The 14,753-nt window shown below is 48.0% G+C and overlaps 1 protein-coding gene across 1 annotated transcript in view; it reads right to left on the reverse strand.

Moving 5' to 3' along the window:
* sae1 (SUMO1 activating enzyme subunit 1) overlaps positions 1 to 14,753 on the reverse strand; it is a 105,628-nt gene that overhangs the window by 39,878 nt on the left and 50,997 nt on the right. The window contains exon 6 of the mRNA XM_038785865.1: positions 11,815 to 11,920. Within this exon, the coding sequence (XP_038641793.1) occupies positions 11,815 to 11,920 (106 nt within the window). The remainder of the gene's footprint in view (positions 1 to 11,814; positions 11,921 to 14,753) is intronic.

Genomic DNA, 14,753 nt, shown 5'->3' on the forward strand with positions numbered 1-14,753 from the left:
AAACGGCGCACCGTATCTTTGTCTGGTGCAGTCACTGGAGAGGATTTCTGACAGAGCCTCAAGAGTCTATTCCTGTGTTCCTGATTCTGGGCTTTCTAGCTGGGAGAATTACTGATTCGAACTAAAAAAGAGGCAGCAAATTAAATATCCTGACCATTGCAGCTCGTAAGAATATCCTATGCTCCTGGATTAGTGACAAATAGCCTTCAATTCAAAAGTGGAATAGGCTAATAATGGAATGCATCCCTACGGAATTCCTGATTCCGATCCGCTCTAAGACTGATGCATTCCATGAAGTCTGGGACCCCTATGTTAAATTCACAGGCTCCAACTTGGCTGACTTACTCCTGTTGGGTTTGTTAGTCTTCATTTCACAATATATAAAGGCCTCAACTCTTCTTTATTTCCCCCACTCAATTTATTAATCAATAATAATAATAATCTTTATTAGTGTCACAAGTAGGCTTACATTAACACTGCAATGAAGTTACTGTGAAAATCCCGAGTCGGTACATTCCTGCGCCTGTTCAGGTACACAGAGGGAGAATTCAGAATGTCCAATTCACCTAACAAGCACATCTTTCGGGACTTGAGAGGGGAAACCAGAGCCACTGGAGGAAACCCACGCAGACATGTGCGTGGGAGAACGTGCAGACTCCGCACAGACAGTGACCCAAGCCGGGAATCAAACCTGGGACCCTGGCGCTGTGAAGCAAAAGTGCTAACCACTGTGCTGCCGTGCTGCTCACTGGTTGTTGAATTGCTTGGAGATATAAACTGGAGGCTCTGGTTCCTCAAGTATACTGAATTTATCCTGGTCTACCTTGTTCCTATGTTTGCTAAAACTTTTGTTCTGTTCTGTACCTGTTTTGCACAGATTTCTTTTGTTACTTTTTTTACTATCGTAAAACCTAATAAAAAATACATATTAAGAAAAAGAAAAGAGTGGCGGGATGATTCTTGGCGGGCCCGTTCTATGACGGTGGGGACTCTCTGTCGATGGAACTTCCCACTGAGGCCACTCCACTCCGCTGGGAACCCCGCGCGGTGGAGGCACGTTGCTGGCAGGTTAGAAAATCCCACCACCTGCGAGCGGACGGAAGAGTCATATCACATTTATTTTGGAGCTGATATCGCTTTCTCCAAGTTCCAGTTTCTTGCTGCTACCTGGGGCGAATCCCAAAAGCTCACTTCACCTTCGATAAAAGGGGGGAGCTGTTAACACACCTCTGCTGTTATAGACAAGCTCTCACCAATCCCGCTCCACCCCCCCCCCCTTTCTCTCTCTCTCTCTCTCTCTCTGTCAGCAGTTACAAGATGAGGAGTTTGCGTGTTCTCCGCAAACGACAGCGATACATTTCAGGATTGTTGACAAAGTCTGCTTTCATGGGAGTAACCCAGCTGCTTTCAGAAAGGTCCCTCAGCCCCGTGCACTCACGTGTCATTTGAGACTGGGATTTAAATCTGCAATTTGACAACAATGCACTGTATCCAACCCAGCGCTGAGAGCATTCAATGTTGTTTCCCTCGCAGCCTGAGCTCCCTAAAAGGGTCAGTAACCAAATGCATCACATGTTGTTTGTATACTGGGCTGCACGTGACGGAAGACAAGAGATTATTTTATACTTTCATTCATCAAAGCAGATTACTTTAAGATCTCATTAAATCACAGGGAGATTTAAATACCCCCAGACTCAGGAATGTGGGACGCTGGGGGAGGGGGGGGGGGGGGCATATTCATCCACGTCAGAATAAACTCTCTGCTCCCTGTGCTAAATAGTTCCAAGCTTTTGTTTGTGTTTTGAAAGCTGCTTCTTCAACAACCCTCGACCTTGCTCAACTAATCAGGAGGCCATTCAGCCCCTCGGCATGCTCCACCATTCAATTAGATCATGGCTGAAGCAGCGATCTCACAATCCTTCAAAGCTGCACACCCCAAATCCCCACACGGATTTACAGAACAGATCATCGGATACCAGCTAATTAGCCCTCTCTGACCCAAGGGCACTAAAACCAACGACGGCACACGTATCATTGCTCCAGCTGAATGAAGTTAATTTAGTGTAGAGTGGAGACAGAACGTGGATACAGAGTAGAGAATCTTCGGAATTCTCTACCCCAGAGGGGTTTGTCGAAGATCAATCATTGACCATGTTCGAGGCAGAAATCAATCGATTTCTGGAGACCAGTGACATTAAGGGATATGGGGATAAGTGCGGGAAAGTGGTGAGGTGGATAATCAGCCATGATCTAACTGAATGGCGGAACAGGCTCAATGGGCCGAATGGTCTACTCCTGTTCTTATGGAGCTTTTCTGGTCTGTGTGGCAAGAGCTAAACGCACTGAGCTACAGATAGCGTAACTGGTATGATATGACTTAAACACATGTAATAAATTTCGACCATGTGCATGGTGCGTCCATAGTTGCCAATTCTGCACATGAAGCCCCCAGTGTACAGAAAATCATAGAATTTACAGTGCAGGAGGCCATTCAGCCCATCCCCATCAAGTCTGCACGGCCCTTGAAAAGAGCAGCCCACTTAAGCCCACGCCTCCACTCTATCTCCGTAACCCAGCCTAACCTTTTGGACACCTAGGGGCAATTTAGCACGGCCAATCCACCAAATCCGCACATCTTTGGACTGTGGGAGGAAACCGGAGCACCCGGAGGAAACCCACGCACACACGGGGAGAACGTGCAGACTCTGCACAGGCAGTGACCCAAGCCGGAATCGAACCTGGGACCCTGGCGTGGTGAACCAACAGTGCTAGCCACTGTGCCACCCTTAATACGCCGACTTCTGAGTGATGCTGGGCAACGTAAACCCATTTCCACAACAACAGCAGCTAAAAAGCAAATTACTGCGAATGCTGGAATCTGAAACAAAAATACAAAATGCTGCGCAATCCCAGCAGGCCTGGCAGTGTCAGAGAGGAGAGAGCTAGCGTATCGAGTCTGGACGACTCGGTCAGATTTCCACAAACCACGGCAGGACTGTTTAAAATTTTATTTTATCCCATCCTTAAAATTACAAAGTCAATGCGCAGAGGGAACAGGACAAACCCTTAATCCAACTCATTGCTTGCTCCCAAAAACAACTCAAATTCAAATTGAAGCCAATTCATGGTCTCCACAAGCTCCAAACTTTAAAAAAAAAATTTAAAGTGCCCAATTCTTTTTTTTCCCAATTAAGGGGCAATTTAGCATGGCCAATCCACCTACCCTGCACATCTTTGGGTTGTGGGGGTGAAACCCACACAAACACGGGGAGAACGTGCAAACTCCACACGGACAGTGACCCAAGACCGGGATCGAAACTGGGACCTTGGCACCGTGAAGCAGCAATGCTAACCACTGCGCCACCGTGCTGCCCCAATCAACCAAAATTGACCTGGGGACACACCTTTTTAAAAATAAATTTAGATTACCCAATTATTTTTTTTTTCCCAATTAAGGGGCAATTTAACGTGGCCAATCCACCTACCCTACACATCTTTGGGTTGTGGGGGTGAAACCCACGCAGACACGGGGAGAATGTGCAAACTCCACACGGACAGTGACCCAGGACCGGGATCGAAACTGGGACCTCGGCGCCGTGAGGCAGCAGTGCTAACCACTGCGCCACCGTGCTGCCCCACAAGCTCCAAACAGACCAGAAAAGACATTCCCACAGGAAGACCGTCAACGAACTGTGAAGCCGCGAAGGAATTGGATTCCACAGTCCTGCTTGTTACAATATATACCGTACATTTTAAAGATCAAGGATACAAGGTCTCCCAACACACAATTTAATTGTTTAAAGAAAGAAGAACTCATCTCTACAGCCATCGTAAAAAATACTGATCATTTCAACCCTTGAGGGCTTTACTGCACTGAAATGGAAAATTGTTAACATTACACAAATACAGTGAGCCAGTGGCTGGTTATGTACATCCCCTAACCAATGCATGAAGATAAAAATGACCTTTAGCACCGATTCCATTCCATTCGTGAAATGACACAAGTCCTTAAGATTCCAGCTTACTTTTGCGTTCTTTATTTTAAGCATATTTCAAATTTAATCTTCATAAAAAGCTTTTTTTTAGCACCGCAAACAGCATGGTTCAATACTTAGTCATAGAATTTACAGTGCAGAAGGATGCCATTCGGCCCATCGAGTGTGCACCCCGCTTATGCCTCCACCTGTAACCCAGCAACCCAACCCAGCCCCTTTGGGCACTAAGGCCAATCCAACTAACCGGCACGTCTTTAGACAGTGGGAGGAAACCGGAGCATCCGGAGGAAACCCACGCGGACACGGGGGGGGGGGGGGGGGGGGGAGAATGTGCAGACTCCGCACAGACAGTGATCCAAGCCGGGAATCAAACCTGGGACCCTGGAGTTGTGAAGCGGACAGTGCTACCCACTGTGCTACCATGCCGCCCACTTGCAATGCAAATAGTTTTAAGAACTTTTAAAGCACACCACCATGGTGCCAACATTTATATAGCTGGGGATGAGCAGGACTGAAGTTGTGTTAATACAAGCAGAAAGTGCTGGGCAAACTCAGCAGGTCTGGCAGCATCTGGGGGGAGAACAACGCAGAGTTAATGTCTTAAGTCCAATATGACTCCTCAGAGTAGCACTATTGGGCACCGATTCCTTCTTCCTTGCTAGGGTACGGCGACAAGACCAATGCTGTCCACCGCCCATATATTTGTGAAGCATCTTTGGTTTGAAGCACCAGTTAAATGTAAGATGTGATCTGGTGACGATGCAACACATTAAGTGAGGGCAGGAGATGGGGGTTAAAAAAACCCCCGTCCATGTTTCTTCTGCTGTTTCACCTGGATAATCCAATGTCGGAAGCAGGACAACGATTGGAGTCTTGGCATTGGACACAATTCCCACCCCTTTGGGTGAAACTAGAAAGCACTACTGAGCTCGTCACTCAATTCTACACTTTGCAAAGGAGACAGGCATTTGGCGCACAAGGGGTTAAATGGCATCATGGAACAATGGCAAGTGCCAGAGAGTTCTCTTTAGATGCCAATCACAATTTCTCTGCCCCATCAGCTTCCTTGTTACATCATCGACACTAGCCCCGTTTCCTGCAGGCTGTTTGTTGGCTGTGCGCATCAACCTTGAAGCTGTTAGCTGCAACACCCACAGCTTTTTCCACAGGGCAGCTTCCACACAGCAGTGTACTTCATTATTATTCACCCAATACCGTTAATAATAGTGCTGATGTTATCAGCATAGTTGTCACCAGCGCTTCGTATGCTCTCAGTTAACATGGTTAACAATGGGCAGCACAGTAGCATAGTGGTTAGCACAGTTGCTTCACAGCTCCAGGCTCGATTCCTGGCTGGGTCACTGTCTGTGCGGAGTCTGCACGTTCTCCCCGTGTCTGCGTTTCTCCGGGGGCTCCGGTTTCCTCCCGCAGTCCAAAGGTGTGCAGGTTAGGTGGATTGACCATGATAAATTGCCCTTCGTGTCCAAAAAAAGGTTAGGTGGGGTTACGGGGATAGGGTGGAGGTGTGAGCTTAAGTGGCGTGCTATTTCCAGGGGCTGGTGCAGACTCGATGGGCCGAATGGCCTCCTTCTGTACTGTAAATTCTATGATTAGCAAAGCGGCCGTATCTCATTGTTAAAGCTTATATCAGCCTGTTCCAATAACGTGCAGATACCTTGGGACTTCGAAATATCACTCATTAGACTGGGGATTTTAGATTGGAAAATAAACCTAACTACCTTCTGTTGCACTACCGCACTCTGCCCACTCCGCATCCCCATAGACACCAATATGCTCCATGTCCCCAAAAGACAATAATAATAATAAAAATCTTTATTAGTGTCACCAGTAGGCTTACATTAACACTGCAATGACATTACTGTGAAAAGCCCCTAGTCGCCACATTCCAGCGCCTGTTCGGGTACACAGCGGGAGAATTGAGAATGTCCAATCCACTTCACAAGCCGTCTTTCGGGATTTGTACAAGGAAACCGGAGCACCCGGAGGAAACCCATGAAGACACGGGGAGAATGTGCAGACTCCGCACAGACAGTGACTCAAGCCAGGAATCGAACTTGGGACCCCGGCTCTGTGAAGCAACAGTGCTAACCGCTGTGCCACCGTGCCGCCCATTCACAGCTCCATGACTGTGATTGATCCTCGGTCACCTCGACCAATGGCCACAGCTTTTCATGTGCCTCAATATCAATAAAAGGGGCTTGCACGTATAAACAAGGACATATGAAATGGGAGCTGGGATCGGTCAGCTGGCCCAAATCGAGCCTTCAACAAAATCATGGCTGATCTTCTCCCTCAAGTCCACGTCCCTGCACTATCCCCATCATCCCTCAACTCCCTTGATGCCCAAAAACATCAATCATTCCGCGCTCTGGAATGTACTCGATGGCTTTTTAGGGTGTTCACATTTTCAGGATGTCCCGAAGTGGGCCAGGGGTCCACACAGAACGGAATAAGTGATCAGAAAATCTATTTTCAGTGACGTAGTTTGGGGAATAAATATTGACAAACTACGAGGGAGAACTCCCCTCTGCTCCTCTTTGAATTATGGCACGGGATCTTTCACATCGTACAGGAATTCCAAAGGGTCCTCCTGTCCTGAAGGTAGTGACTCATGCTCATTCATGTTCAGCAACTCACTCATTCCTCATGCGACCCCCAGATTGCGAGGGTCAGTAGGCTAATTGTTTGGAAAGGGCACCACCACAGACCCCAATTCCGTCATCATTTGCCACGCACTTTCTAGCCGAGGTCACTGGACGATAATTAGACCGGGGCCACGGAAAGTAATTTGCTGACCTGGCTAAAGATCAGCACAGGCCAGGAGTCAAACCTGCAGCCTGCGAGTCCTCATGGCTCAACGCTACATTGGGCGTTGCAACTTAAAAAAAAACAACTACCACTTTCTCAAACGGCAATCCAGAAACACAACCCACATTGTTGACGCCTTCCCCTCAAAAGAAACTATTTAGAAGTTGCCCCTGTCGCATGCCCTCGTGCTTATACTTTCCCTGCAGCTTGTGAAGGAGTGTGCGTTATTGTATTCTGTACGGATATGCAGACAAGAGATGAGGTTATCAATACAAGTGTTGGCCCAAAGCCATTATTTCTGCTTCTGTCCACATCACGACACACTGCCTCTTTCAATAGTCAGTCCATCTGGTCTTTTGTACTCCGACCCATCTTCTCGATCCTGGCTGCATCTCGGACTCACATGTCTGGGCAAGCACCCTTGTGACAGCCTGATGTGCCTGAACCGTTATCGAGCCTCTTCATTCAATCTGGATGCTGGCAATAAGACCACTTTGAAAATACTGACGGATGACTGAACCTTCTTTGGGCACTTTAAATCAATATACTTGATATATTTAAATCATTTACAATTTGAAATCGATTAACTTTATTTTATTTTATCAAAATTTTTTTTTGTGTGACATTTAGAGTACCCTATTAATTTCTTCCAATTAAGAGGCAATTTAGCGTGGCCAATCCACCTACCCTGCACATCTTTTGGGTTGTGGGGGGTGAGACCCACACAGACATGGGGAGAATGTGCAAACTCCATGCGGACAGTGACCCAGAACCGGGATTGAACCTGAGACCTCGGCGTCATGAGGCAGCAGTGCTAACTCACTGCGCCACCTTGCTGCCCCATGGATTTATTTTATTGAACAGCAGTTTATAAAGAGGGACCTGACGGAGTGGGTGAGTTTCCCTTCAAGGAGCAGTTTCAAAACAAGGGGTTTCCCATTTAAGGAGGAGAGGAGGGATTTATCTTCTCAGGGAGTCTTTGGCAATCAAGACCCCAGAGCAGTGGAGATCAGGGTCATTGAATATATTCCAAGGCTGTGTTAGAGCTCTTTTGATCGACCGGGATGTGGGGGGAGGAGGGAGGGAGGGAGGGAGAGAGAGAGAGAGAGGAGGAACGGAGTTAAAGCCACAATTAGATCAGCCATGACCTTACTGACTGGGACAGGCAGTGGTATAATCACTGGACTAGTAATCCAGAGGCCCAGGGGAATGCACTGGGGCCCCGGAAGATGGTGAAATTTTAATTCAATAAAAATCTGGAATGATGATCATGAAACCATTGTCAATTGTCGGAAAAACCTATCTGGTTCATTAATGCCCTTTAGGGGAAGGAAATCTACCCTCCTTACCCGGTCTGCCCTATATGTGACTCCAGACTCGCGGTTGACTCTTAACTGCACCCCCCCCCCCCCCCCCACCCACCCACCCCGAAATGGCCAAGCCAGCCACTCAGTTCAAGGGCAATGAGTGATGGGGCCAGTGACGCCCACACCCCAAGGACGGAGAAATAAACGCGCAAGGGTCAAATGGCCCTACGTTATTGCAACATTTCTCAGAAGGCGAGAGGGACAAATCAAATTCAGTCAACCAAATGAGACTCTGGGCAACACGGCAGCACAATGGTTAGCACTGCTGCCTCACAGCGCCGAGGTCCCAGGTTCGATCCCGGCTCTGGGTCACCGTCCGTGTGGAGTTTGCACATTCTCCCCGTGTTTGCGTGGGTTTCGCCCCCACAACCCAAAGATGTGCAGGGTAGGTGGATTGGCCAGGCTAAATTGCCCTTTATTTGAAAACAAATTGGGTACTCTAAATTTATTTTTTTTAAAACTCTAAATGTGACTGTGATAACCACATGGACGCGTGCGTGCACGATGGAGCAAGTAATCTGGCTCCTCTTGAATCGGTGGAAGTTATTAAGGGCACGTACTCAGGAAAAGTGCCACGTGCACGACGCCCAAAACATCGCAACAAGGAAGGCAGCTGTGTAAACTCGCAAGAGAAAAACAAAACACCTGAACTCTTGCTAAATGCTGTTTTGGTAAAACTTCAGTGGGCCCTTTATTTTCCGATCGCAGGTGTTGTTTTGGGGAATTGACTCGGAGGGGTTGCGAACTATTTGTCCGAGAGGAAGCAGTGATGTTGTGCAGCAGGTGGGACAGCAGGATCGGTGTCCGAGCAGCTGAGTAACCAAGCAGCACGGACAATGGAAAGACTAAAAACGGCAGCAGGAAGTTGGGCTTCAGCTATTTACCGTGGACTCTTAAAGAACCAGAAGTCAAAATAAAGCAGACCAGTTTGAACAAAACTTTGCTAAAGTTTAGGCACAAATTTGGCCAGACGAAATGAGGAAAAGACAGATCTAGAAAGGCCCCTCACTATCAAACCAATCAGGTTTACAGTGCAGAATGTGGCCATTCGTCTCATTGCAACCGTACTGTCTCATTGCCGGAATAATCTCAAAGTAATCTTACTCTCTCCCCGTAGCCTCTCTGCTTCAAATATCTAGTTAATTTTCCCTTAATCATCCATTGGTTTGTCTCGACCTAAACCACTTCCTGTGACTTCATACTCTAACTTTCTTCATAGAGAAAAAAAACCTCTCTCGGCTTCTCTCCGCACTCCAAGCACACAATCTGGTGGTAAACAATTGCACAGGTAACATCACAGATTCTGCTCCATGTTGACCGTTTGACACTTCATTTTTTTTTTTTTTGCCCAACTGGTTTCACCAGCGTTGCCACTTGGTATATTCAACTCGTCACCAATGCCACACAGAAAACACAACTACAGGAGTACATGCTGTCGGCAATCACTTGCTAACAAAACATCGTCAGCCAGTATCTGCAGCTCTTTGCAAACCTACTCTGGAGGCCGAAATATGTGCTAAAAGGTGCCTCAAAATCTATGTTGTAAGTTCATCCCTTTTGGGTGATGTTGGCTTGATTATGGCATGCTCATTTCTTCCCCATCACCAGGCTGACAGCTGCCTTAACCATGGGATGGTCTGATTCACCGATGGACAGTGAAGTGTTGATGCAGCCCATCATCTCCACTGCACCGCTAAACCTCTGGGTGGACAATCCGTTTAGATGCCAGGAATCAATTTCTCCTTACCTAGGTCCACTCCCCTGCCATATCCCCGCAACCCCACCCAGCCTGCACATCCCTGAACACTAAGGGGCCATTTAGCATGACTGTTGCACCTAACCTGCACATCTTTGGACTGTGGGAGGAAACCGGAGCACCCGGAGTAAACCCACGCAGACACGAGGAGAGCGTGCAGACTCCGCACAGTCACCAGAGGCAGGAATCGAACCCGGGTCCCTGACGCTGTGAGGCAGCAGAGCTAAACACTGCGTCATACGTTTTAGTTATGAAGGGAGATTGGATAGACTGGGGTTGTCATCCTTGGAGCAGAGGGGGGATATGATTGAGATGTATAAAATTGTGAGGGGCACAGATAGAGTAGACAGGAAGAAACTTTCTCCTTGGAGGAGGGGTCAATGACCAGGGGGCAGAGATTTAAGGTAAGGGGGCAGGAAGTTTAGAGGGGATATGAGGAAAAACCTTTTCACCCAGAGGGTGGTGGGAGTCTGGAACTCGCTGTCTTAAAGGGTGGTGGAGGCAGAGACCCTCATAACATTGAAGAATATAGATGTGTGCACAAGTCTGTCAGCCAAGAGCTGGAAATTGGGATTAGAATACTTAGGTGGTTGTTTTTAAACTGGCTGGCGCAGATGCAATGGGCCAAAGGGCCTTTTTTGTGCTATAGGCCACTATAACCCTAAATGGAGTTTGGCCAACTGCAACCAACTCACTGCCAACCGCCTCAAACATTGAACTACGATGTGGAAAATGGCCACTGTCCAAACCCACGTTGATGTCCCTTTCACATGGGTGACCGTCGTTCCCAAATCCTTTCCTCTCCCCTTCTAAGCACCTGTTAAACCGAACCCGTTAAACATTCACTGTTTTGATCACCAATGGCAGCATTGCATCTCACAGTCTCACAACCCTCCGCCCAAAGAGAAAAAGGTTATCTTGCTCTCAGTTTCACGTCTTGCACTTAACCAACGCCCAGCGTACCCTTCCAAGTAATAAGGCAATAATGTGCATTTTAAAATAGATGCAGAATTTCAGGTTATCACAGCGGATGTGTGTTTTTGTTCCATCTCGAAAGCCACAAGCTGGAACAATATTAGAAGGAAAGAGAGAGAGAAAGTGGTGGACAGAACGTAATACAATTTCAATGACATTAGCTTAGTTGCTTTACCAATTAAACTATATCACAATAATGCAGCAGCAACTGCCTTGAACTAGGCCAAAAAATAATGTTTTTATCAATGAGCGCAGCAGCAGAATTATCAACTATGCAAGCTCGATTTTCAACCACTTTTCCAGGTTACTGAGGATAGAATTATTCAGCAGTTAAGGGAACTGGGTCCCTTGATTGAAGGGGTATTTAGGCTTTTAAAATCAATAATGAAAATCTACAATATATTATCCGCCACGCCTGCCCTGAAGGCACCACTTCTCTTTTTGGAACAGGGGTTATACAAGTAGTGGAGACCACTTTCCCCAAGTTTTATCCACGTGTAATTCAAGGTAGCCAATTTCGACAGGTGATCAGATTGCGAAGGACATCACAGAGAAGACGAACGTTGCTCTAACGCAACGCCTCACAAACCGGACAAGGAAGGGGGGGTCACACAGACCAATGCATCCCACAGTCACTTCAATCCCAGGTTAAGTGGTTGACTCTTCATGACCTCTGAAGGAGTCTAGGGAGCCACTCAAATCATTAAAAATAAATCAACAAGTTCAGCATCGCCAGGGTGTCTGCATCCCCGAAACAATAAGGATAAAATAAAGATAAATTACAGCTGGAGCAGGCGGGGTCAGGAACCACAGCATAAGGTGCAGGTAGGGTGGAAAGTCCAGCATTACAACGCTGCGCACAATATGCATGGCACACAAGTCGCTTCTTTACCTTGCAGAAGAAAATAATCACTCGGGGTGCGTTTCAGACACATCTTTGCTTTTTCGCTGCTCCAATCCACTTCCAGTGCCTCCTTTAGGTGGCAAAAACTGACCGTCTGGATTAAGAAAGAGAGACAGCAGTGTGAACATCACCGCTCCAGTGAGCATCAGTAAATTCACATGTTCTCCAACCATTTTGGAGTGAAACAATAGGAGGGCTCTTGGCGAAGAGGTTGCAAGAAGTCAGGAAAGAGACTTACCCTACGGACTGAAGAACAGGCGGAGGCCATTTGGCCCCTCAGGCTGTCGCACCAGTGAGATCATGGCTGATGTGTGACACATTCCCACTTTTGCCCCAAATCCCTTAATTTCGCCGGTCAACGAAAATCTATAAATCTCATTTAAAGTTCACAAATTGCTGTGCGTAGAGTTCCAAACTTTGTAGGATCCCTACAGTAGAGAAGGAGGCCATTCGGCCTACCGAGTCTGCACTGACCCTCTGAAAGAGTGCGCTACCCAGACCCACTCCCCCACCCTATCCCCGAAACCCCACCTAACCTGAATATCCCTAAATACTAAGGGGCAATTTAACACGACCAATCCACCTAACCTGCACATCTTTGGACTGTGGGAGGAAACCGGAACACCCGGAGGAAACCCACGCAGACACGGGGAAAACGTGCAGACTCCGCACAGACAGTGACCCAAGGACAGAACTGAATCCGGGTCCCTGGTGTGGTGAGGCAGCAGTGCTAACCACTGTGCCACCCCAAGTCCCTGGCGCTGTGAGGCAGCAGTGCCAACCACTGTGCCACCCCAAGTCCCTGCGCTGTGAGGCAGCAGTGCCAACCACTGTGCAAACCTGTCGCCCATGTATGTGTGGAAGTGCTTTCTAATCTCACTCGAAAGGTCTAGCCCTAACTTTCAGGCTATGCCGCTTAGTCCTAGACACTTCAACAGCAGAAATAGTTTCTCTCAATCTATTCTGATCAGAATCCTTTAATATCAGTAGCCCTTCACTACTGCTGTACACTATATGCAACTTATATTGCCATTTAATACTTGGTCTTAGTGCAGCAACCAAGAATTAACTGGATGCTAGTTGACATCTCGGAGCAAGACACTGGAATTTCTCAAAATCGATCTTACTCATTTCAGTAGGTTTGCAAAGCCACATTGGCCCACGCTGCATTCACTAAGAGTTTTTAACACAGGGTAAGTGCAATGAGGCGGTTTACTGTTGAACTGCACAGAACAGCGCAGGCCAGCTGTTACCACAGACGTTTAGCTGAAAAGAAAAAGCAGTCATCCACATCGAGGAAAATCAGGATAAACAGGTGAGGCTTTGCGAACAGTGCTTGAAAGGGAGGAACAGAACAAGGAAGCAGCCAAGGAAATACTCTGAGCAGCCCGCCGCAGAGGGAAACCCGGCGGCCAGCTCTACTTGCCCGAGAGGACGGAAAGAGCTGACGCAGGACTCCTGGCCGGCAGTGGGATGTCAAGCAGGCTCATTAGTGGGTCAACTGACACCCATTTAGAGGCGGCTTAGCGATGAGAACGTGGAACACAGAATCCCCGTAGTGCAGGATGGGGCCATAGGGACCCCCAGGTCTGCACCGACTCTCCGAAAGGGCACTCGACTTAGGCCCACACCGCCGGCCTATCACCATAACCCCATACATATGGATCACGGCCAACACACCTAACTGGCACATCTTTGGACTTTGGACGTGCAAACTCCACACAGTCACGTGAGGCTGGAATCGAACCTGGGTGAGAGGCAGCAGTGCTAACCATTAAATGAGATCCACACAGCTTTCCTGCACCCTCATAAGGTTGTTCTGCAAACACCGTCCGGGAGGAAGGGGGGGGGGGGTTGCCCGTCGTTACCAGCCACTCAGCCAAAGTACCGTCGCCATCCAGCCCATTGAGTCTGTACCAGTTTACCAATGAGCCAACTGATACCCATTAACCATGCAGACCCCATCCCTCACTCATCTTTGGCCTAGAGTCCCAGGTGACACCAGTAGCCACTGCTCCCACTGACGAGCCGCTGGCCTCCAACTGATCAGTAGCTCTTGGCCGGCTGAAAGTCTCCTGCCAGGGAGCTCAGGTTGGGTGGGGGGGGGGGGGGGGGGGGTGGGTGGGGGGGCAAAGCCTGCCGGGGGTCTCCGAGGTGCCTGATGGGATTTCCCCACAGCACTGGTGAGAGATCCCTGCTGGTTCTCTCACCGGTGGTCGAGACCTCACGTCGCTCTGACAACGATCCGGCCAGCGTACCGAAGACAACATTTGGGATGCACAGTCTGCGGACAACCATCAAACCAGCATTCACAGTGACGATTCTTACAAAAGAATTCGAATAGGTAACATCCATCCTGAAGCAACATTCCCGCGTCAGCTTGGTCGGTCATTTCTCTCCGTTTCAATATTTTTGCACGATTTTTCTGCTTGCAGAACAAGATGGCGTGTGACTTGGGGGGGGGGGGGGGGGGGGGCATTTCTGGAAGCGAAAACTGCTGAAGACTATCCATTTGGCTCATCGCCGATATCTTCATCCTCACGCCTAATTTGTCCGAATCAATTAACAACCTGTATTTATTTAGTGCTTTTTTATTTAATAAAACATACCACTGTGCCTCCCAGGAGCACTGTAAACAAAAACAAATCATAAAAAAATCACTGAAGCGTTTAAATCGACCGTGACAAGTTGCTTTACTATTTGCGCTATTGCCTGATCTCATCTTTGCCCAATATTCAAACACGAGTGGGAACTCCCATCATTGATTTGTTCTTCCTAACAGAGGTAGACCGAAACGGGATGCGTCAAGAGATTAGTTAACACACCAAGAGATAAAAAATATATCAGGGCATCATCGGCCCATCGAGTCTGCACTTAAGCCCTCACTTCCACCCTATCCCCGTAACCCAATAACCCCTCCTAACCTT

Source organism: Scyliorhinus canicula, chromosome 27, assembly GCF_902713615.1.
Source record: "Scyliorhinus canicula chromosome 27, sScyCan1.1, whole genome shotgun sequence".
In the NCBI taxonomy this organism is placed as follows: domain Eukaryota; kingdom Metazoa; phylum Chordata; class Chondrichthyes; order Carcharhiniformes; family Scyliorhinidae; genus Scyliorhinus; species Scyliorhinus canicula.